This window comes from Lepidochelys kempii, chromosome 5 (assembly GCF_965140285.1).
Source record: "Lepidochelys kempii isolate rLepKem1 chromosome 5, rLepKem1.hap1, whole genome shotgun sequence".
In the NCBI taxonomy this organism is placed as follows: domain Eukaryota; kingdom Metazoa; phylum Chordata; order Testudines; family Cheloniidae; genus Lepidochelys; species Lepidochelys kempii.
The window spans coordinates 43,347,485-43,372,051 of record NC_136384.1 but is presented as its reverse complement, the minus strand read 5'-3'; the positions used below and the strand labels follow the sequence as shown (position 1 = coordinate 43,372,051).

Below are 24,567 nucleotides of genomic sequence, written 5' to 3'. Positions count from 1 at the left end.
GCCATCTGATGTCATTTATTTTGCGGACACACTGAGGTCAACATATAAACTCTACCTACCCCGCCAGCCAGGTAAGTGGAAGAGATTTTAAGTAATATGAAACCACACTGGCATGAATAGGCGGTCTGCTGTGACAAGTTATTTACTCAGTTTATGGTTAATTTATTAATAATTTACATCAAAACTGTACCAACATAAATTAATTAATCCTCACAACACACCTGCAAGTCAGGTAATTGTCTCAACTATACAGCTGGGGAAACTACTTAGGTCTGTGACTGAAGCTTGCCTATGCTATCCATTTACTATTGAAGTGTCTCAATTTTTACAAGATCTGAATCTGACTGATTGTATGAGTCCTACCAATGAAAAGAATTTGACTGAAGATACATATGAGCAAAATTAAATTTTAAAACGTACTTTTAAAAGGCACAATTGCATTGCATCAATCACTCAGCGAGGTTGTGTGTTGTTTAAGGACTAAAATAGTTAATATAAAAAAATCAAATAATTCTGAATTACTGACATTTCCACATATTTTGTGAGTCAGTCCCTCTGTGTATAGGAACATTTCCACCATACAAAAGGTACTTTACGCATAGCAAACAAACTCCTACCTTCGTGCAAAAGAAAAATGGGCTGAGGCACTGGGGGAGAAATTTCTTGGGCTGTCTTGAGGACTGCTTCCTGTCACGGGGCAAAGATAAAGGAGAAAAAGAAATCAGACACAAAGCAAGTATCTTACAGTTCCAGAGAGCCTAGAACCAATCCTCAATACAAAGATAAGTCTGTAAGGGTTCTGAAAGAACTGGACTCCCAATATAACATCTTATTTAAAGTAAAATTTCAGTTAACGAAACTAGTAATGAAGATCAAATTTAATTTCATATAAAGCCAGTTCTCGCCATTTTCAAAAGCACAGATCAATTAATTCAACATTACAGGAATAATATGTTAATTTGAAAGAAATACAACTTGAAGTTTGGAAACACACTATTTTTTAAAGTCATTATCAATATTTAAAAATATTAGAAAACCCCAGAAATTGACTGCCGTAAGAATATAGTCCTTAAACATATTTTCTCTATAGTTTTTCCTCTTGCCAACTGTACTGGGAATTCCTGGAGCTCTCTAAAAGCCAACAGTGTCACAAAACAATTGAAACGGAAATTTTTCCCCTGGACTGGTTAGACCAAAGGCCTGCTTGGAGAGGTGAAGTCCTTAAGTGACGTGCAGAAGTGATTGCACATTGTGAACAGGAGGACATCTCCTTTGGGGGCTTGTTACTTTCTCACATTAGACATGCTACCTGCCACTGATCAGAGAGAAAGCTTGATGGCAGCTGTTAAGGGGAAGTTCACCAGTGCTCCAGCTTGCCTTGGCCATTCAGCATATGTTATTAGACCATTTGGATTGTCTAAAGGGGAAATGTAAAGGTGACACTTGCAAAAAAGAAAAAAAAAGTTCTTTTTAAAGGAGCATTGCCGTATGAGACATTAAAAAAACTTCTAAATTAAAGAATAGATTCTGATCACACACATTTAAAGAATAAGTAGAAGAGCAACTTATTTACTGTACTGTTGGACACTAAATGAAATCTGCAATTATAATTAGGAGTAAGGAGAGCAAGACTTCTGAGTATATACTCAAAGTAAACATTTAAAGAGGATACATTACTATCCATGTTCAAAAAGAAAAGCCTAATCCAACAGAGGAGCTGTCTGAACGACTTCAAGTGTGCTCAATTTCTACTGAAATTTTTCAATTAACATTACACATTTTATAGTGATGTCCTCAGCAGATGCCATTAATTTTATGATACAGTATAATCATCAAGACATTGAGTTGCTAAACACTAAGAAACCCATTCTTTTTTGGGAGCAGAATCAGGATGTGTTTACAGCTGCGCTGAAATCATACCTTTACATCTGTTCTTTCCTGAGCCCCAGGAGACAAGAATTCCACGTTAGCTAGCCAGCACCCCTGACTCTTTTTTGTCCATTTATCTATCACAGCAGAACTAAGTTTTCAACTTTCTCCCCTCCCCCAATACCACAGCTTCTTCATTACTCTTCATATACCTCTGGGGGCCTTGATAATTTCAAGGTGACAGGGATTTTTGTTCCCTAAGGGGAAAAACATCTAAAACCAGACATCGTGGCATAGATTTTGATCTTTGTTTGAGGGCTAGCACAATTTATTCTTGTCCTGCATGAACTGCAAACACCAAATTACTGAGAGCAACAGTTCATTTAATTTAACAGCTCCTAACTGGATTCCTCTTGCTACTAGGATAGCTTATTAAATAAAGATAAGCTTTAAAAAAAAAAAAAAAAGACATGCTGTGCAGAGAAAACGTGGCCACTCATTCCAGATACCACACCAAAAAGCAGGGAGCTGTGTCTGGGAAAACACAGTAGGCTTAGATGAATGAGAAGACAAAGAACCTGCCTTGGCATTTTACAGAGACCAGAAATCGGTAATTTAAAATATAAACGTTGTAGATGATAAGCACCTTCTGACAGTAAAGGGTTTGAAATATGCACATGAGGTCGTTTTATAAATCTTGACTACTGTTTCCATTGATAACTATTTAAACACCACATATTTACATTTGTTTACATTAAGTATGCTGCTGAGAGATGTAATTACCCATCGGTCATTTATTCAGATTATATTCTTAACTTTTTCATGAAAAATTGTACTTTTCCCCCCACAAAATATGACCATTGCTTTCAGGTGATACAGAACCTCTACTTCTCTAGCATCACCAGGAGCAGCATAGAACTTTTATCATTTTATCATTATCATTTATCAGATAAAATAAGAAAGATTCAATAAATCCTCTTCATGCAGGAGAGTCAGACTTGACTAATGTCAATCAATTTGTAAACTGATTTCTCTGGAATCTTCAGATTTCCAACAAACACATTACAAATAATTCCTGAATACCAGTTGAATCATGGGGGTTTATCTAGACGTCTGAGTAACAAAATAATTCAAACAGTCAAGACTGCAAATAGGGAAGAAAAAAACCTCAGAGTGACTGGGGTGACTAGTACTACTGCTGTGGTATTCCAGAAAAGCAAGACAGATTAGAACCAGAGTCCTATACGTGACCTTCATCCCTCACAGCATTCATCCACCCATCTGCAAGTCAATACCTGAGAGACTTTCAAATGAAAACCATTGCCAGTTAATTCTCTGCCCATATGTGCAGTGCTTGCTTATTATTCAAATCCTGCTGTTTCCAGGGATTTGTTGGCTGTTGTATATTTTAGTCCTAAATTATTTTATATACTTCTGAGATTACTGCTGATGTTTCTGACCTGATAAAGTACACCTGACTGGTGACCAGACATTAGGTGGGTAATTAAACTATCAACCCCAGGGAGAAGTAACAGAGTGAATAGGTAATCAACATACCAAAACAATACTTTACCTAATGGCAATACACTCAGGGTGCCTCATTTTGCAGGCAGTTATGGTTAAGAAAGCTATATCCAGATTAATTAAATTGTTGGATTGTTTTGTAATTAGCTTCAAGAAATCCTGTGTATTCACCACAGAGGAAAGAACTGCAAATCTTTCGGAAAGGCATATGTTGCACTCACTATAGATTATTAATGCATTTTTAATAGCTGTCTACTTACAAAATAAAGAGTTTCTGATGCAATGACTTTCTATTAGCACTGAGGGAATCTAGCACTGAGGGAATCAGAGATTAATGATAATTGCTATTATAAACTCCTGGTGGATCAGAACATTAGCCCCACTTTGACGCCTTGTTGTCATTTGATGATCTCCTTAGCATTTTAACATCACAGCAATATAACATAACAATAGGTAGAATATGCCTTTGTATTGGGGTTTCCGCCTAGCTATTCAGTCATGAAATCTTGTCATAAAGCAGACAAAATCCAAGAAGCCATAGAAGGTTGCAAGTTTGGCTTTTGTAATGTAACCAACTGTGCTAGTCAGTGAAACACAAAGCTCAGCAGCAGAATAATTTTCAGTTAGTTATCCAGGTGCTACTCACTGAGATCTGTGCAGGGGTGAAGAGCTCAAGTTATTTAAAAAAACTGGATGAAGCTACCCGTGACACCCACAGATGACTGTCCCCAGTTCGAGTAAGGAAAGGGTTTGCAAACTCTTAAGATCTGGTTGTCTGCTAGTGGGGGCCCTCTCTACTCTGATAAGAGAACTACTAAACATTTTGCTAAATGTGTTTGTTATGGTTGGCAGCTGGCTTGCTTCTTGGATATTCTTTGCTCTCAGTCTAGATGACATTGACATCTCTTGGCAGGTTTAGCAGTGTTTGCTTGATGCCATTAGAGATTAACATTGGACAGATATGGGTCTACAGGAGAATAGGAAGGGTAGAAGCCCAGGGACAAAATATGTATCTACAAAGCACATTTATTATTATTTTCTCTAAACTGGAATTAGGTTTCAAGATTATTGATATGTACAGACAGGTGAATCCTCCACTCACTAACTGGAAATGCAGAGTTCATGCCATTCAATAGCATTAAATAGCATTAAAAGCAGCAGCAGTTTAATAAAAAAGAAAGTAAATATAGTTAAGCATCGGATGCCATCTCTGTTGCAAAACAGAGGTTGTGGGCATACTAGGGGTAGGAAGAACTTTTGCAAATTTTGACCAATTTAACTCCTTTTTAAAAAGATGTTAGGATTTAAATTTTAAATGGATTTAGATAGTGTTAGGAAACTTGAATCAGAGTACAATTTATAATTTAAAACTTTTGCCCCCTTTCCCATATACATTATAAACAGCAAATTACCTTAATTTTAGTTGTACAAGGAAAGAAGACCACACATTATTAAAATCCTCCATCTATTAATAATGTGATAACTCAAGTCACTCAGAGCGATTCAAAATTCTAATTTTTTTTTTCATTTTCTCAGATAGTTAATGATTAGAGCTGGTGGAAAACAGCTATCCCATCCTGAGAAAATTTTCAAGTTCAAAATTTTCATAACTTCAAGTTTCAAGTTAGATGTTTCAAGTTTCAAGAATAATTCCCATTCTACATCAGGGCAAATCCGAGACTTCTTGAAATATTTTGTGAAAAAAATGAGAACAGCTATTAGCCCAGTGGTTAGAACACTCAGTTAGGTCTCCCATATCACGAGTACCCAAACCACCAGGCTACTGAGTCAGTCTCTTTCTCTCGCCCAATGAATATATACACATACAATGTGGGCCAGGAGAGACAGAGAACCCCACACTACAAAAGTTAAGGAGGTCACCTGGGATATGAGAAACCAAGGTACAAGTCCCTGCTCTGAATCACTCAGAGTAAAGACTTATTAAATGTTCATTAGGTCAGAGAGAGAAATAAGGTAGAGAACAGAATTAAACTAGTGTTTCCGACATCACAGGTGAGTGCCCAAACCACAGAGCTATTTGTATATTTAAAGGTGAGTGGTTTCTCTTTTTCCTCTCTCAATTTTATCCTGGGCCTTAGATACTTTCCCGGGAAAAGTTTCTGCTTTGATGAATTTGCATTTTCTGATGGAAAAAATTACATTCAAAAATTCCCAACCAGCTGAATTAATGATGTACCAAGGAGTGATACAACAGTTATACCCATGTGCAAACGTGTGCGTAAACACACTTCAATTAATGGAGAATTAAAAAAAAGATTATACATTCATGCAACCTCATGTGATTGATGAATTGGCACCGGTGCCTTTAGATGGGTCAAGTGCACAATGCTGCTAAGTACATGAAGGCTCCATGCACTGCTTTGGATCAGACTTCACACTCTAATAGGCATGAGTGTAAAGTCTGAACGAGTGATCAATGTGCTTAGCCAAGGTGCCAACACCGTGGGTGCTCCAGGGCTAGAGCACCCATGGGGGAAAAAATGGTGGGTGCTGAGCAGCCATCAGCAGTGCCCCTATCAGCACTTCCCCCTCCCCTCAGCGCCTCCTGTCCACCGGCGGGCCCCACAGATCAGCACTTCCCCCTCCCTGCGCCTCCCACCCCCTGCAATCAGCTTTTTAGCGGTGTACAGGAGGCTGCCCGGGGGCGGGGGGAGGGGGGAGGAGGAAGGGGAGGAGTGAAGATGCAGCGTGCTTGGGGGTGGAATTGGACAGGAAGAAACGGGGTGGAGCGGGGGCGAGAAGAGGTTGGGCGGGGCATAGGGAAAGGGTGGAGTAGGGGAAGGGCCTGGGGTAGAGCTGGGAGTCAAGCACCCCCCGGCACAATGGAAAGTTGGCTCCTGTGTGCTTAGCTCCCTTTTAATACAGGTAAGTCAATTAAAATACATTAAACTAGATCTACATAATGCCATGGCTGAGATTTAAATCACAGATACCAGCATTAAAGTTTACCATGAAATGCAGAACAGTTATACTGTGTATGCACAGAAGGATCAAGCAACAATTGCTGTGGAAACACACACAAAAAACAAAACAATACAAAACAAAAACAACAATAACCCTGAATTTCCTGACCTGGAGGAGATTCTAATTGCACACTTTGCCAATTTGGTTGTTCAGTAGAGGAGCTGGCTATGCTGGAGGCATTTAGCTGGAAAAGAGCTTTTAGTGACAATAGCACTAGATGCTGCCCAGGGTGGTGCAACAAACCCTTGCCTCCTATAACTCTGAATTTGTCTGTGGTTCCTGCAGAAATCAAAGGATCTATTGTCAAAGGTGTCATGGATCCCAAGGCCAGCCCCAGAAGGCTATAAGGGAGACTGAATAACCCAAGATCGTTAGTAAAAGGCTGAATGACAAGCTTTCAACCCTACCAATGAGATTACATCCATTCATATTAGTTTTCTGTTTTCACAAGAAAGAGAACTAGAAACATCTTTTAAACAACAAAAATGGAGATGTCCTTTATATGTGCAGGTGCCCCACACAGACATGCCTGTCGGGTGGAGGGGGCTGCAAGCCTTGTGGGCTCCAAAGTCTGACTTACTACCTATATCAGTTATCTCTGCACAGCTGCCCCGGTATCTTCACAGAACACAACAAATTGGTGCATATGCAAGAGAAGTTCTATATCTGATGCGCACTTCAGTTTGCTCTCTTCCATGGGCAGCTTGTGAACCTCTGCGTGCGGGAGGCTGGCCCCCATCCCCTCCCTTTCCACCCGAGACCCCGCCCCTTCCTGGAACCCAGAACCTCCCGAACCGCGGCCAGCAGCCCCCGCCTCGCAGCTCCCCCCAGCCCTGGGGCACCAGGAGGGAGAACGCACAGCGTCGCTTCAGCCTCCCCAGCCGCAGGAAGGCAGGCGGTATGGCCCAGCCCCTGCAGCCTAGCAGTGCCACCAAAGTGAGGCTCTGGGGGCGGAGTGTGGGCGAGGCCATGCCTGGCTGTTTGGGGAGGCTCAGCCTCCCCTACCGGCCACCCATGCTCTCTTTGTTTCCTTTAATCCCAACCACACCCACTTAAGCCTCCTCTCTGACTCAAGTTTAGAACTACTTAATGTTATGACAAGACACTACTGCAGTACCCGGGCTGCTCCCGGTTCCCACTACTTATCAATAAATCTGGCTAATCTTTGGCTGTTGCCACGCATTCAACAATCTCTAGTGACCTGCAATGCAGCTGCTTCATCAAGCAGCTTGTTGCTTCTTCACTCACTTCTCTTGGTCTCTCTACTTCGTATTCCTGGGGGAATTTCAAATTCTGTATATTTTTTTTTGTCAAAAACGACACAATATAATCATGCCCGTTTCAATTATTTTGGTAATTTATTTCAAAATATGTGTCAGCATGTATGTTTGTAAGAATACAGACACCAAAAAGATTCCCCCAGGAGTACAGAGTTAAAGAAACCCCCATGACAACCCTGTTCCTATTTCTCCGTTATGCTTTTGTTGGGTGCCTCAGTCTGGGTGTGTCAGATGTGCCAGCTCTGCACATCTCGGGGGGAAAAACTCTGGCCCTCTGGTCTTTTAGTCAATTCCTGTTTTTCGCCCTGCCCCCACAGGGTTACCATATTTCAAGTTCCAAAATAAAGGACATTTCTGGGGAGGGGAAGGGAGAGCTGGAGGGGTGGGGGTTCAATTGGGGGGTATAAGAGGGGTGTGTGTGTGTACTTGCAGGGGGTATTAGAAGGTGCTGGAGGGAGTATTTGGGGGGCATTGGAGGTGGCTGCGCAGCCCCCCCCCTCAGCTCAGACACCAGCACCCCCTCCGCCCAGAGCTCAGCCATGGGCCCAGGCATCTGCATCCCCTCCATCCAGAGCTCAGTCGCAGGGCACCCCCCTGGCCCAGACAATCGCACCCTCCCAGCCCAGCCACAGGCAACACTCCATGCAGCTTTGTTACGGTCTTGACAGGCAGAGACAACCTGTACCTGCTGATAGTGAGGGAGGCAAAATTTAAAGATTTGTTCGCCACCATAACAGTTCAAGTCACGTCCCCCTGGCAGATACTCCCCCTTACCCTCAGTCTCCCCTCCCGGAAAGCAGTGGCCCCTCCCTGAAACTCCCAGCCGTTGCTCCTGTCTCTCCTAAAGGGTGCAGCTCACAGGCTCCAGCAGCTGCTGCACAGGGAGGGGCCCAGCGGCACCATGTGACTGACCAAATCCAGGAACCGCAGCCCACCCTTGTGGGCACGCTGCGAGCTACGGAGAAGGGCTCTGCCGGGTCCAGTGGCCCCAGCAGCGGCCAGCAGCTCTGCAGCACCAATTCTGTGGGAAAAAAATGAAATTCTGTGCAGAACATTAATTCTTCGCAAATTCTGAAGGTGCAGTGGTGCAGAATTTCCCCAGGGATAACTTTGGTATGACAACTAGGCTGCTAATTAAAACAATTCTCCATGTTTCTCCCAAGAACTCCAGATTTTCCCATCCCACTAGCATATACACGAAGGGCTGGTAGCTAGAGTTGCCAACCCTCCAGGATTGTCCTCGAGTCTCCAGGAACCAAAGATTAATCTTTAATTAAAGATTATGTCATGGGATGAAATCCTCCAGATACATGTCCAACCAAAATTGGCAACCGTACTGGTAGCTGTCTCCTCTACAACAGACATCAAACAGTGGTCCCAGAGTAAAAGGTGGAAAAAGTAAAATAACAAAGGGGCTCTGCAGTAGTAACAAATAATTCTCAAGAGCTTCTGCAACCTTCCCTGCTTCTTTCAGCTGCATCATGGAAAAATGACCTTCCAAACAATCATGAACTATGGAACAATACAGTAAAGATACAGCCTCATCTTCAAATAGTTTTAGAAGGTGTTTATTTAGTACAGGAGGGCAGATTTTAAAAACCCCACACACATCAGGAGCAATTCTGATAAGCCATGAATCTGATAAGCCATAAACCTAGTGTACTGAGGACTTTTCTATACTGAGAATTTGTCTCGATTCCAGCCATCAGCGGCCAGCTACTGGTGTAGCTGCACCAGTGTTAACTTCTAGTGTTGACAAGCAAAACCAGGATTTACACTGGTGCAGCTTATCTCTGTCTGAAAGGAGTGCAAACCACAGCTTTCCTGGTCTACAACAGATGCTTGAACTGTGGTGATTACATCAGTGGCTGGAATTATGGCAAATCCTTAATACAAACAAGGCCCAAAACTACACAACTGCAAAAACAGTCAGCAAACACATTAAGTGTGGGGTGGAATATATTAGAACATGAGCGATTCCAGTGGATCACTGGGAACTATTAACAATTATTGTAACAAACAGTCATGATAAGCTCTTGAATGGGTTGCATATATTGTGTAATGAAGGGGATGCCAAGTGGTTTCAAACCCCACATTTTACCTACCTTAATAATAATTAATACTAGCACTTATACTACTGTTTTTCATCTTAAAAGCTTCTCAGCCATATGACATCAATATAATTGTTCCCATTTTATAGATTGAAGAACTGAACAAGAGAGGTTAAGTGACTTGCCAAAAGCCATACACAGTCATTATCAGCCATGAATAAACATCAGAAGTTCGTGACTTCCAGGCTTTTGCTCAGGCCAGTAGACCATTCCTGTTGCTCTTTAAAATGATTGCAGCTTGGTATGAAACGTGTCAGATTCTAAGCACTGATCTATTTGTTTAAAAAAAAAAATGCACCCACTCTATTGCTGAGTTTGAAGCCTCACCAGTCCCTGCCTTCATGAACTGAAACAAAAACTCAAGCTCTCTTTGCAGGCTCTGCAATGGCATTATTCATCAATATTTATTCCTATAGCTGCATTGGGCTCTTGCCCACAATTGTGAGGATAGGCATATTTCTCACCTAACATTGCTGGTCAGCTGCATAAGACAGCCTGCTAATGTCTTACTGACTGAACCTACCATCCCCTTTTAAAAATGCAGATGAAACCCATCTTTCTCCTGTCTCCTTTAACTTGTAAGCTGTCAACCAGCTCCCCACAGCCACACTTTAACAACCTTTGACAGCCTGCCTGCCTATGGCTAATGCCAATTCCCACACTCACACCTTCTTATTGTAGCACTCCCAGGGATTTAATTGTGACACAACTGTACACACAATGCAACACAAAATAAATCTTTGTTGTACTGTATTCTGCTGTACAGACAAGATTCCTATACAAAACATATAATAAATAATAATAAAGCTGCTCTTATTTGCAGATTCATCCATAGATCTCAACGTACTTTTCAAACAAGGCGTCATGATCACCAATTTACAGACAGGAAAACCGAGGTACAGAAAGTTGAAGTGACCCTGCCCAATGTCAAACATAAGGTCAGCAACAGAACTGGGAACAGAACTCAAAATATCCTGATTTGCTATCAAATGTCCCATCCACTGACGACATTGCCTCTACCATACGTTGAAACGTATTGTATGTTCATTTCACACTGCACTGAGGTTGGAGATTGGGGAAAATCTCCATCTGTCAACATGTAATAAGGCAAAAATAATATTATCCACAGAAGCTATTTCCAGGGTGCCTATCACCATAGTTTAGTAGTTCCAAATGGTAATTAGGGCTCTCATCATGATTATGCACAAGCTTTAGTTATTACAAACAATGGAGAGAAAAGTTACACTGCAGGAGTGTAGTGGACTAGAAGATGTGTTTCTCTTAAAGAATTAAAGGCTTTAATACATATCATGGCACAGATAAAGGTAGGTGGTTTACCTGCATGAGCTGAAAGAGGTGAATGAGGCCGAGGCAGAGCTGGAGATTGGCCATTGCCTATTAAGCTCTTTCGGTTACTTGTCCGACAACTGTAGGGGGGAAAAAAAAGGTAACTTAAAACCAAAAAATGGTACACCCTCTAAACAAGCATGCTTAGTTATTATTTATAAAGACCAATCCCCCATTCAAATCAAAACCATACATTTCAACAGGAGTTTTGAGTGTGCAAGAAATCTAGATCAGGCACTTACTGGATAATGGCAAGAAGTGTCACTTCCCATATAACTGCATAAGATAATACATTACTGATAACTATCCAGCTTGAAATACATTTTCCACCATTCAGTTAGCACAAAGACCTATGCACCAATTCACAGTACTTTAGTCAATGTTCTGTGTCACTAGCGTAGCCTAGGATCAAGTTACAGCTTGTTTCCTAGATGTAATATCTTGTGACATACTGCCTTTTATTATACACACAATATGCATAAATACATCAAAACAAATCTGGGTTCAGAATGGTCAGGCAATGATTAAAGATATTTGTGTTTACATTAACTTTCTCACTCCAAATCACATGGAATGAAGAGCAATGATTAGTCAATCTTATGATGATACACTAATTAAAAATCTAATTATTGGGATAAATTTTACATCTGTGCCTTTCATTAATAGAACAGACGATGCCAACAAAGATAAATGCATTCACTCACAGAGTTTTCATCTCAAGTACTGCACATTCAGTTTCCCCCCATCATATATTATAATGAGAGATAAATATTAAATTCATACATCTATTAAAGTAAGGGAGAAGATGGGACCTTTTCCTTTAACTGCATCTTAGTATTTGTAAAAATTTACTTTTTACTAGCTTGAAACCATAATCAAACATGGGCACTACTTAACTTTATAGGTATAAGCAGCTCCATGAAACAAATGGGACTACTCGTGCATAAACTTAAGCTGGTGTGTAAGTGTTTGCAAGAGTGAGTGAGGGGTCATAAATTTTACTTGCAAAGTCTTTAAAGGGACACTGAGATCAATTCAGGCCAAAAATTTAGCCTAACATGATCAGAAATATTTCCAGTATTATAATAAGTTCCAATAAAAGTAGTTTTTTAATTAAATATTTCCCTGCATTGTTTCCTACTTAAACATTACATCATTGTTCTTTGTATGACTACCAGAAAAGGAAATTGACTAGTTTCCTCATTATACAAGCAGAATAAAATATTAAAAAGGTGAGCAAACAGCATAAATGGTTAACAGTAAATCAGATTTGTTTAAAATCTAAGGCATTACTGACAACATAGTCAATGTTTTAAAAACATTGCTTTTAACTGCACAGCATGTGTTGAATTACTGTAACTTAGTTCTCATTAACAGTATGCAATGGGGCAGCAGAAGTGCCCATCAAAAAGGCCATTTGGTTTCTGCTGACCATATAAGAACAAAGTAAGACCGTCACACTCACCTGGTTGGAAACAGAGAAAATATCAGACTGATTTTAATGTATTACACATTTGTTTGAAAAATTCTAAATTTAAATGCACAGGGAAATTAAAAACTGCATATGTGGTCTTTTTGAGATGGTGGAACATCTGCAAAAATGCATCCTGCTAAATATTTTGTCATCCCCAATTTAAAAATGAGGTACAAATCTCCGAACTCCCACCTATTACCTGGATGTCAGTGAAAATTTTAATATGGTTTTTGTGGTATATTTTTGACTTGTAAAGATTGGTGGTTTAGGTTCGGTCATATGGTATTTCTTCTCTGATTAAACCAATCATATATACTCAATAGGATAGGAGCCCATTGGACTTATTCTGTAAGATTGTGGGAGAGAAAAAATAACATCCAACTTCCAAAGGTGCCAAATGGTGGTAGGAGAGCACCAGAACTCTCTTCCCAGTCCTCAAAGATTACATCACTTGGCTGGGGTGGGAGGAGACATTAAAAAACAAAAGTATACTTCGATATTACCATATAATAACTCTACAGAATTTGTCAAGGGTACTTAATGCTTAAGATAGGTGTTTTTTTATGTAGTCAATATTTATTTTATTTAAAATTGTCCATATAAAATACTCCATATTTCTACAGAACACAAATCCAAAATTATCTTGCCATATTCCATCCCTAAATTTTATATAGCTGTGGTATCCTGTGGCAAACCCCAGCTTATCTTCTGCTGCTTCTTTTTAATATATTATTAACAGTTCATTTATTAATCTTCCATCCTGAAACTGTGTAGAAGGCACATTTTCCGCAAACTTCAGCTGCACATTAGAAACAGTGAGAAGGGATCCTGATTTGGAAGCAGATTTTGAGGACCATCCATTGCTGACACTGCTGTACACTTTTTGGCATTTGTACTGAAGCCCTTTTCTCTGATGAGGCACTAACATGCTGGAGGGTTTCTGAGGTGTGTCAATATTACTGTTTCCTATACACCACTAACCTGCTTCCCATATTCTGTACAGTTAGTATAAAATTATTATGTAAAGTATCCCAAACCTCTCACGTTGCCCTTCCATCATCATGTACATCTAAAACATCCTCTCTCTGTGTCACAGAGTATGCTTCTAAATACTTAAATGTTTATCTCAAAGATAACAAATTTGGCAAGCACGAAATGTGGCATGAAAGTGGCTTTTTTTGCACTTGAATGATTTAATTTAAAAATACCACACACTGCTTCAGTATTTCAGAGGTATGAAATTAACAGAAATCTCACTAAAAAATACCCTTACTTTCATCAACTTTAGCTCTAATTATGTCCAAGTACAGGACTCCGTGATTCATTTATTTAACTGGAACTATATAAGTGGCATTGCTGAAGTTAATTAGTTTAATAAATAGTGTTGCTAAAAATTCAGATCTAAGCAAATGAGGGCTGTATTCAGTATTCCAGTATATTCTCCAGACAAAAAGTTAGTGACACCTTTTCCACACACAAAGGTAAGGATCATTACCAAAACATTTCATTCAAATGGCCCCCGACCCCAGCTCTTTCTAATGGTTCCCCACTTTACTTTTTTAAAGATAATACTGGAAACTAGGGTGGCATTATTGTCACTGGGCAAAATGTATGCAATAAATAAAGCCTTATTTTCAAGATATATTCTTAGATGTCATTGTGGCTTTAAGCAGAAATTTATTAATTACCATGCTGATTTAAATGTTCTTTTAAAGAGAACAAAGAGAGGATGACATCTCCTTGCATTAGCTGTCTTGATAATAAGGTTAGATGTGAATCACTGCATGAAAGGGAAACTTCTACTTAGACCAGGGGTGGGCAAACTTTTTGGGCCGAGGGCCACATCGGGGTGCAAAACTGTATGGAGAGCTGGGTAGAGAAGGCTGTGCCTCCCCAAACAGCCTGACCCCTGCCCTCTATTCGTCCCCTCCCACTTCCCTCTCCCTGACTGCGCCCCTCAGAACCCCCCATCCATCAAACCCCCCCTGCTCCTTGTCCCCTGACGGCCCCTCCCGGGACCCCTGCCCTAACCACTGCCCCCCCAGGGACTCCACCCCCATCAAACCCCTCCCACTCCCCTGACTGCCTCCCCCCAGAACCTTTGCCCTATCCAACTGCCCCCTGTTCCCCATCCCATGACCGCCCCAAACCTCCGCCCCATCCAACCGCTCCCTGACTGTCCCCCGGGACTCCCTGCCCCTTATCCAACCCCCTGATCCCCTTACCATGCGGCTCAGAGCGGCATGTCCGGCTGCCGCACCGGCCGGCTGGAGGCAGACGCGCTGCCCTGCATGAGTGAGCAGCCCCGCCGCCCAGAGTGCTGCCCGCGCAGCAGCTTAGCTGCGGGGGAGAGGGAACAGCGGGGGAGGGGCCGGGGGCTAGCCTCCCCAGTCAGGAGCTCAGGGGCTGGGCAGGACGGGCCCGCGGGCCGTAGTTTGCCCACCTCTGACTTAGACTGTGACCATAACTTAATTTTTTATTCTGTTTCACAAAGACTTTGAATTAAGTCATCCATCCTACACCAGTGCAACCCTAAGAAGTGTGACTCTTCCTCCCCGCTAAGGCCTGCATTAAGGAGGACCTCTGTGGGTAGAAAATGTACAGGGAATCATGCAAAGTGATCAGGGCTGTTAGAACAAAAAAAAGTTGAGAACTCATGGTAGAGGAAGCAAAGGGTTGCCAACTATCCCAGCAATTTTGCTGCATTTGGCCCTGCAACACCAACTTTCAGTATGCAAAAAAACCCCAAAACATCCCAGAGATAGTTCAGGTGGACAAAATAATTTATCCATTTATTTAATCTTCCAAGCTCCATGTGGGCATCAAGCCAGCCTTTCATCGTATTGCCTTTCATAACAGTTATTTTCCCCCCAACCGAATCTGACAGGATAAACCTTAGCTGATCAGAGGCAGTACTGACAGGAGAAAGACTTGTCTTGAGCAGAACAAAGTCAGAACAGTATTGGAACAGTCTACAGAAATGGTAACTTTGGGTAGCACAGACCTTGGTAAGCCACATAGAGAACTGTGCCCACAACACAATTATATAGGACCCAGATTTTACATCCTAATAAGGATGCCTATCACAAAGAAGAGACCTGCCAGTGGTGAATAAGCCAGACAACAGGTGTGACTCATGATTTCGAGACTACCCAAGGAAAAAAATCTTACAGGGAAACTACTGTATGTCTTAAATATTCCTCATTTAAATTAATATTAATTAATTAATAATATTTAAAGACCTGGGGCAACACAGAAGAATGCCAAATATACAAGCTTAACATTTTCTGTCAGTCTCCCTCTCCTCTTTCCCAGGCACTCCCTCTTTGGACTGTTCTTCACCCACTGGTATGAAGCCAACGGTATGAAGCATGTACATAAAAAGTTATGAACCCTACATGTCTGGAAAGGGAGTAATTACAGAATCTGATAAAAACACCTTATAATCATCTCCTACCCACAGTCTTGTTGTAATTTTATGTTACATCACGTCATCGACATCCTGGATCACTGTTACTGCTTCCTACCTATCTGATTCCAAATCAGAATTACCTACTTGGTTTTCAAATTCGTCGTCGACTGGCTTCACCTTACTGCCCTGTTCTCATATCCACCTCCTCCCCTGCCCACTCACTCTCCTCTTCCTATCCTGTCTTCCTGTTTCTCTTCTCTCAACTTTACAGGGTTGGGGAATTGCTTGTTCATTTCTGCTATTCCCTATCAGGAACAATGACCTCCCTTCCCCTCCCTCTGAGTCACTTCTTAAAACCAAGTTTTCAACTTTAGCATAGGATTGACTCTCCCAGTGAAAGGGTTTTGTGATATAATGGATGAAGGATGCTACATAAAAACAATTTGTATTGAATCACATAAAATTAATCTCATAACACGAGTGCAGTGTAACTAACGACTTATAGGATTCAGTTAAATGAAACCTAACCCTATTGCTGCTGAAACAGCTGCCACTCTTGGTAGACCAGACAAAATCCATTTGGGCAGTTTGTTAGAACAGGGCCAATGAAGCAGATGACAAAACTGCTAATGTGACTATTGAAGGAGAGCGGCAGAGAGAAGTCGCCATCCACAAGTGCTTGAAATACAAGGGTGGAAGAAAAAGTTGGGGCAGAAGCAGAGGGCTCAAGGAGAGGTAGATAACACAGAACAGACAACTTTCTAAAAATTATAATCCCATAATTCACAACTGTCAGTTTGTTATTTTCTATCATATCTGTGTTAACACAATATTGTTTTACTTCCAAGGCGCTCTAACATATATACAGCTTAAACTGGTGGGGTCTGAATGACTTTTAAAGTAGAAAATATGTTCAAGAAAACAGGAGTGGTTAAAATGCTGATGAACACCATGACTGATCAGTGCAAGAATCTGAAAGGCAAACATGGTACCGACCTAAATAGTTTAGGTGAAAATAGAAATTTCTTCTTCCTTTATTTTCGGTAATAAACCTTGTAATTTAATCACCACATCTCTATTACAGTATTCAGAATATCTTATCACAATTATACAAAAATACATTTTATAACAAATATTATATGCATCTTTAAATGAAGTATGTCCTGTTACATGCAAAGAAGAATCTATGACTTCTTTATAACTACGAAAAATATTTTCATCCCTAAACATTTGATGATTTTGATCTGCTATATCCAAATCAATGTTTTACAAGTAGTATTTAGCATTTGTGAAAGTTGCCAAGTTTGCAGCTCTGGAAATTGAAATTCTCTACTTATCCACAGAACAGAGACAACATGAGACTGCAGTGAAAGCCATCTTAACCCTTGGCTTCTTAGTAAAAGACTTTCAATAAGGGTACCAGCTCTGATGTTGACAGAACTGGACTGAAACCATTAACTCATTGCATATACCGATGAAACCACCATGACACCAAAAGGGTATTTATTCTTTACAAATCAAGGCTGTTTAAACAAACACTAAAAAAAGACAGCATTTCAGAGCTGAAATATTAAATGCAAGTTTCCTGATAAGGTAATGAAGAGAATGGCTAATGAATGACACTGAGAGGTGTGCTATCATGGAAGAATCTTCTTCCGCACAAGCATATCAGCGCTAATACATGAGTAATTACTGGCAATAAAGGTTAATTGCTAAAAAAAACTGTAGGGAGCAAAGGAGGTATTGACAGACTACCACTTGCCATGCTTTCCACAGGAAAATTGGCATCTGTTTTAATCATTTATAATGATTTCATTTCAACATGCTAAATTATTCATAATTTACACTTATAATGAAGATGGATATGGACTATAAACTCCTCTCAAACCACCTTTAGCAGTGTGTGCTGACAACAGCACTGTTCTGCAACATAACCCTTAATTTCTGTGTCAGTGTAACATATTGGTTTAGTTGAAGGTAAAGATTAAAGGGGGATCCTGTATATTTAATGACCTATTGCAAACAAAATCTTATATTTGCTAATACAAATCTGGAGAGACTAGCCTATTGTGGCAGCCAGAATGCAAAGGCTGGCTATGTAGACACAAGACAGACTACTAATGTAAGAGCAGCTCTGGGGAAAGAAAAGGCAGTTACAATTTCTGTAACGTTAAAAATGTATAGCTGACAAGCACCTCAGGAGAAGCAAACTGTCTCTAGTCAGACATGGGAGGTTGCCCATTTTGTTTACACTGGAAAAGTTCAATTTAAGTTATATTTAACTTGTTATGAAATGTGCTAGCCTATGACTCCACAGTTATTTATTGTCTTTATGAACACAGACACTAGAAAGTCAACTATGCACAGTGGAGAGGCTTAAAGAGCAAAGTTTATCTAGTATTTTAACAGAAGATAAGAGCGGGTAAGAAGTGAGCAAATTCTCTACACTACACCGATAGCAACATTTTACAAATAAAATTAAAATAAGGCATGCATTGATTTTTCTTATTCCTTTATGAAAAAGTAGTTCTTCTGTATTACTTTAGGACCCCTAAGAACCCTTGTTGTAATCCTATGGGAAGTTGTCTCTGCCCTCAGATAACCTAAAAGCCAGCTGCAGTGAGGGAAGGATGGGCATTGCCTACTGATGAGGCAGAGCAGTAGTCCCGCATGGTGCGCTTCTCCCCACCAAGAAGAGATAAAAGAAGGCATCCTTTGAAGACACAAGGGGTGATGTTTGACTGCATCATTAAATGGAGTTTTGCATTGCCTTGGGGGGAGAAGGAACATCTAAAGGGATTCTGATGGTGCCAGGGCTGGGCAGTTTTACTGGGGAAACCAGACCAGCAGGGGTGTTCCACTGGGAATTCCTGCAGGATCTGGGTTGGACCAGAACCCACAGATTTCATTCAGCCCCATTTATTTTCACATCACTTCACTTATTTTCATTAAGGCTAAGAGGCTTTAGGCTCAGAGGCTTAAAAAAATTGAGTAAGGCTGCCACCCTTTAAAAGTTTTGGGAAATACTTTCTCTATTTCCACTTAAAAGGTTCAATTAGCTATACTGACCATGAACAGTCTAAAAAGTACAATGGGACTTGTTTTCTCAGAGATCCATTCTGTTAGCATTTTAGAGCTGTTATTCAGCTGTTCAACATCTTTCCAACTGCATATCATGGCATATACCAGGTAGTGCAGTACTACTTTCTTTTATTAATTGAACTGGTCACATGTAACATTTAGTAGCTTAAGGATATTAAGAGAGACAAACCTTAATAAACTAGCATAGTACTTGGGAAATAAGATTGAAAGAATGAAATGAAATAACAAAAAAGATTCTATACTTATTAAATCACCGTAACATAAAGGTTGTCATAGAAAGGGTAAAGAGAATAAGGATTTGAACACAATTTTGGTTTCAGGCTCAACTGTGGAACAATGGCCATGGTTTCATACAGGTATAAAGGTTAATTTATATTTTACTTATTTTATTTTACTTTTGAACTAATCTTATACACAGTCAAGCTAAAATCCAGCCACACACCCCACTCACTGTAAGTAAATAACTCACAGCAATCTCTAATGAGCTAAAGGAAATCTTTTTTTGAATTTGACTAACTGTCATAATGCAAGCATCCAGGGCTTATTTTTTAGGTCAGTTCATTTAAAAGAGGCTGACTTTCCTCTAAAAGAAGGACTTATGTCAAAATGTAAGGATTAAAATAAAGGGCAGAGCTGCCAATAGTCCCAGTTTGTCAGAGTCTGACCTAGATTTTTGCAAAATGATCAGAGATATTTTTATGCTTGGCCATTGTTGCAGGGAACGTGGGCAGTTGGGGATGGCTACCGTCCTGTTGCAGAGAGATGCCTCTCTAGCTGCTGATGTAGTTGTGATCAACTCTTTCCTCTCCGGCCCCTGACAGCTGCTTACTAACTGCCAACCTGTGGCTCCAGCCCAGCACACTAGCCGGCTAGGTCTCACCTTCTCTTAGGAGCAGCTCAATGTAGCTCCTCCCACTGAAATCAAAAATATGTAATGCAGGTGGCTGGGCTGGTAACCTGCATTCCTGGCATGTGAACAGGAGACCAGACACAGGAAGGAAAAAACAGCTAAGAGAAAATGGGGAGCGGGGGAGAAGAGTCAGGAGTCTCTCTACTCCCTGGCTTATCTGAAAAGTTGTCTAAGAGTTCCACCCCATTGCCCATTCTCTTCCTCAGAAGACACACGTGTATTTTGGTGGAATTCAACTTCTCTCTTTTTCCCCTTCTTTCTAAAAATAAAATGAGACACAAGGTGGATAAGGTAATATCTTTTATTGGACCAACTTCTGTTGGTGAGAGTGTGAAGCTTTCAAGCTTACACAGAGCTCTTCTTCAGGGCTGGGAAAATAACCTACAAGAAAAACTGTAGCTTGAAATGCAAGAGAACGCACACGTTATGATGCTCTGGAAGGGTCATCTGTGAAGCTTTAACCCAGGAAGTTCAGTGCCAGAGCACAAATTTTCTCTGACTTGAGCTAGAACAGAAATTCCATTAGCAGGTAGCAAGATTAGGTTATCCTTCAGCAGACACAATACACCTCTCCCCCGATAGAACATGACCCGATATAACACGAATTCAGATATAACGCAGTAAAGCAGCACTCCGGGGAGCTGGGCTGCGCGCTCCGGTGGGTCAAACTAAGTTCGATATAATGTGGTTTCACCTATAATGCGGTAAGATTTTTTGGCTCCCAAGGACAGCATTGTATCGGGGTAGAGGTGTACTGTGAGGGAAATGGATGCATACAAAGGCTTCCAGGGGTCAAAGGCCTTTCAAGTCTCTATGTCACTGGCTTATTTGATAAAGTATTTCTTGAATAATAAAATTAAAAAAAAAAAACACATAGGGAACTCTGAAAGGAACTTACAGCTGTGCCTAACATACAACTTTTGTGATATCTATAATTTTATTGTTAATTGTAACTAACCACAAATTATTTTTCTTTCACATACAGCAGAGAACTCAACAAAAGAAAGAAAACCAGGTTATAGCAATATTTTAATAGACCTACATCTTTCCTAAGTGACTATGAGGGCAGCCTCACCCACTCTGCTCCATATTATCTCTACAGAAATTGATTCTGAGTTTAATTCTTTACAGAGATAAAAAAATAATTAGGGAATGTCACATTTAGCTAAATAGTCTATTTTAATTCCGTAGTCGGACAATATTCATAAAATAGCTCCTTACATGATAAAAATCTGTAATACATGTAAAATGGGTAGGCAGTGGAGAGCAGACAAAATTTACATTGTTCTGGGCCACACACCAGTCAATTTCACAATTCTAGTTCATTATCCAGAGAATGTAATATTCACAACCTCACACTGTACAATTGACTGAATACACTCCAATGTACACATTTAACCTACTATAAGGCTCTTTTATACCTTATTTCTCCTCTTCAAAGTAACACACAAAGTTATGAGCTGAGTGAGTAGCATGCTTACTACTGTAACTGCACTATTACTTTCAGATAACGTAATTTCACAGTACACAAACATTTTGCTTTTAATATTAAGGTAAAAATTGTGTCACCAGTAGAGAAAAATTTGAGACATGGAAAATGTAATAAGACTACTATCAAATCTACAAAAGTCCTACAGTCAAAGTAATTCCTAGGTTCATCCTATCCTCTAAGTATGTATATGTTATTCTATTTAAAACTATTTTAGGACATATATAAAAGGAAAAATAGCCCACTAACAAAAAAGTGAGCCACCCAGTGATATGCTGATAACATTTTAACAAGTGTCTTCCTTAAATATTTGCTGCCTAGGTCAGTCATATATCATACATTACCTGTTAAGACTGAAAGTTCAGAAGTTTGGAAATATTAATCAAATGACCTAGTGTCCTAAACTGCATATTTTGTGAGTATGCATAAATGATTGTAAATGCCCAGAATTTAGATCTATCAAGGCTGCAGCCAGGAATGAGTTTTAATACACATGAATCACTATGCTCCTGGATACCTCTGACATCTCCCTGGGTGGGCGTCCAGGTGACTCTGGAGAATTCTTGAGACTCTGCCTCTAGGTCACTAGCCCTTGATGCTGGCTGCTGTTTGCCCTGGGATAGGAGGTGAATCTGGCCACTCCACTTCCTGATATCAGCTGTGGCTGCTATTCCCTGGCTGGTGCAAAGCTCTAATTACTCCTGCTCCTTGGTCCCTGACTGGGGTTGAGGGGAGCAGGGGAAGAGTGGGGTGTTCTTGGGGCCCTGGTTCTTCCTGTTGCTCCTTGGTTACTGCTTGTAGGCCCGTGAGCCTAGGGAGAGCTGGACAGAGCCTCCCCAGTGCTGCTCTAGCCATAGATCCAAGCCTCTGGCTACAGTTAGATTTGATGGAGGGGAAGTATACTCTTCTAGGCTATGTCTATACATCTAGAGCTCTCCTAGTTGGATCTCTATGGCTAGCATTCCCGAGAAGCAACCCTAAAGTTGAGTACCCTGCCTCAGGTATTCCCAATCACTGAGACTGGAACCAAGAGCATCTCCTGAGCTCTCCACATCAGGAGCTTTAAGCTCCCAGGCAGGCACAGATCCGAAAGCGGCTAAGAGTGGGAGCCTCCCAGCCCCGTCAAGAGATTTGCTAGATCAAATACATATCATGGGTACAATGCTATCCACCGTGCCCCTCACTTCATCACTCCTTCTACCTCCTGCCCTCTGAACCACCTCCTCTCACCCAGCTCTGCTTCCCCATTCCCAGCACACTGCTGTGGCTCCCCCACCAGGCAGCTGTTCCTACGAGCAGCAACTGTGGTGGGGTTGTTCTTAAGTCACTGGTTGTAGAGTGGTGGATCAGGTGAGTAGCAGGTTCCTCCTGGAGGTGCAGTGGGGGAACAGGATTGCTTTGTTTCTTGAGGTGGACAGGTGTCCCCTGACCCTTGAGGGTCAATCCCTAGCTGGGTGGGGGGTGGGTAGTGGGAGTGGTCTCCCATGGCTGGACGAGTGTGTGAAGGCCTGTGCACAGGGTTAAAAATCTTAAATTTCTGAAGTCATCATGTCTGTATGCCCTAGGACCATCCTCAGGATTTTGGCACTTTAGTGGGAGGATATTTTAGGTGAGCCCCAAAATTAACTGGTCCATTTTACATGCAAACGCCTGAATGGGGAAGGGAGGGGGAATCTTTTAGTCTCCCCAGCCTCCTGCTGCAGAAAGGAAGCTGCACAGTACTTCCTTTCAGTCTTCAGATTGTCGGTTGCACTGATTTATGTTTCATGTCTACCCTCACATGGAAAAGGTCTAGAGACTTACTAAAGAGGGCCAGCAGCCTTCTTTACGAGGCCCAAGGCTAGTTCTGTTAACAAGAGGGACCCATTGGCTCCTTCCAGCTCAGTAATGAACCCACCTTAGCAAAAAAAAATCACTAAAACAAGAAGGTCAGAGAAACATTCCCCCCTAATTATCACCACAAACTTATTTTTAATGGTTTCCCTTGGTGTTTCTTCTATTAGTTTGTTTCTCACCTTGCAGGAATGAGATTGGCCAAAGCAGGTCAAATTCTAAAATTAATGGCCAGGAAAAGTGGGAGCTGAAATGGAAAGATTGTATATGGTTGTACATTCAATCCACGCAATTTTCTGAACAGTTTTCATGTCTAAACTAATTTATACTTACCCTGCCTTATTCTTAGGCAAACAAACATTAGCAATACTTTCCCTCAAAAGAATAATGGGCCTGTCTGGGCTGATTTTCTCCTCCCTTATAACCCTCCCTGAGTATCCATTGATTTGGGCAGCTCTCTCCCACTCCATAATCTTCACTCAGATTCCCTTGTCAGTTTCTGCTCCTTCGAAGACTGCACTGGCCTTATGTGGTTTTGCCAGCTCACACCTTTGCCAGTTGTTCCTCCGTTCACACTAATTCTGGCAGCTCTCTGCTCCCTCAACAGTCTTTAGACTTAACCCTCTTACAATACACAGTTGGCACGTCACATGGGGCACAATACTAAACTAATCTATACAAACTCACAATAGCATTATACACAGGCAACATTTATACCTCCCAATGTGTTCATGATAATAAGATTGTACCATAAATTAAAATATTTTCATGCTCAAAACTTCAGCAAATATTACCCTGGTGAGAATCACTTAATATCCAATGGGTGAAGTCACCCATGCCTCATGCACTACCCCTTAATAACACATCTAACAGGAAGAAAAATCACATACCAAAGCCAAACTGACTGGAAGCACAAGTACTAGGATTTCACTGCTTGTACTGGCATGAAAAGAACACTAAACAAACTAGATGAAATAAGGCTGTAAGGCCTTCCACAGGAGTATTTTTCTTGTTACAAAAAATTGGTCTATTCTCTGAAGTGCTGAAAAGTAAATACCTGACTAAAGTACTTTTTAAACAATCACTATAAAATGAATTTCCTTTTGAGAAAAATCAAAAACCGATCTATAAGAGGTTGAAAAGAAAACTAAGTGCTTTTCAATGAGTCACTTTTGTGATTCTTTTCTAGTTTATATTTACCATTAGTTTAATCAGAATATGGTAGCTCTCC

At 40.9% G+C, this 24,567-nt stretch overlaps 1 protein-coding gene across 4 annotated transcripts in view; it reads right to left on the bottom strand.

Annotated features, from left to right (window-relative positions):
* The window catches only part of MAST4 (microtubule associated serine/threonine kinase family member 4), a 452,725-nt gene that overhangs the window by 87,566 nt on the left and 340,592 nt on the right, over nucleotides 1–24,567 (bottom strand). For all 4 annotated transcript variants that reach the window (XM_073344102.2, XM_073344105.1, XM_073344103.1 and 1 more), the window contains 2 exons: nucleotides 11,108–11,196; nucleotides 618–687 (listed from right to left, as the gene is read on the bottom strand). In XM_073344102.2, coding sequence (XP_073200203.2) covers nucleotides 618–687; nucleotides 11,108–11,196 — 159 coding nt within the window. The remainder of the gene's footprint in view (nucleotides 1–617; nucleotides 688–11,107; nucleotides 11,197–24,567) is intronic.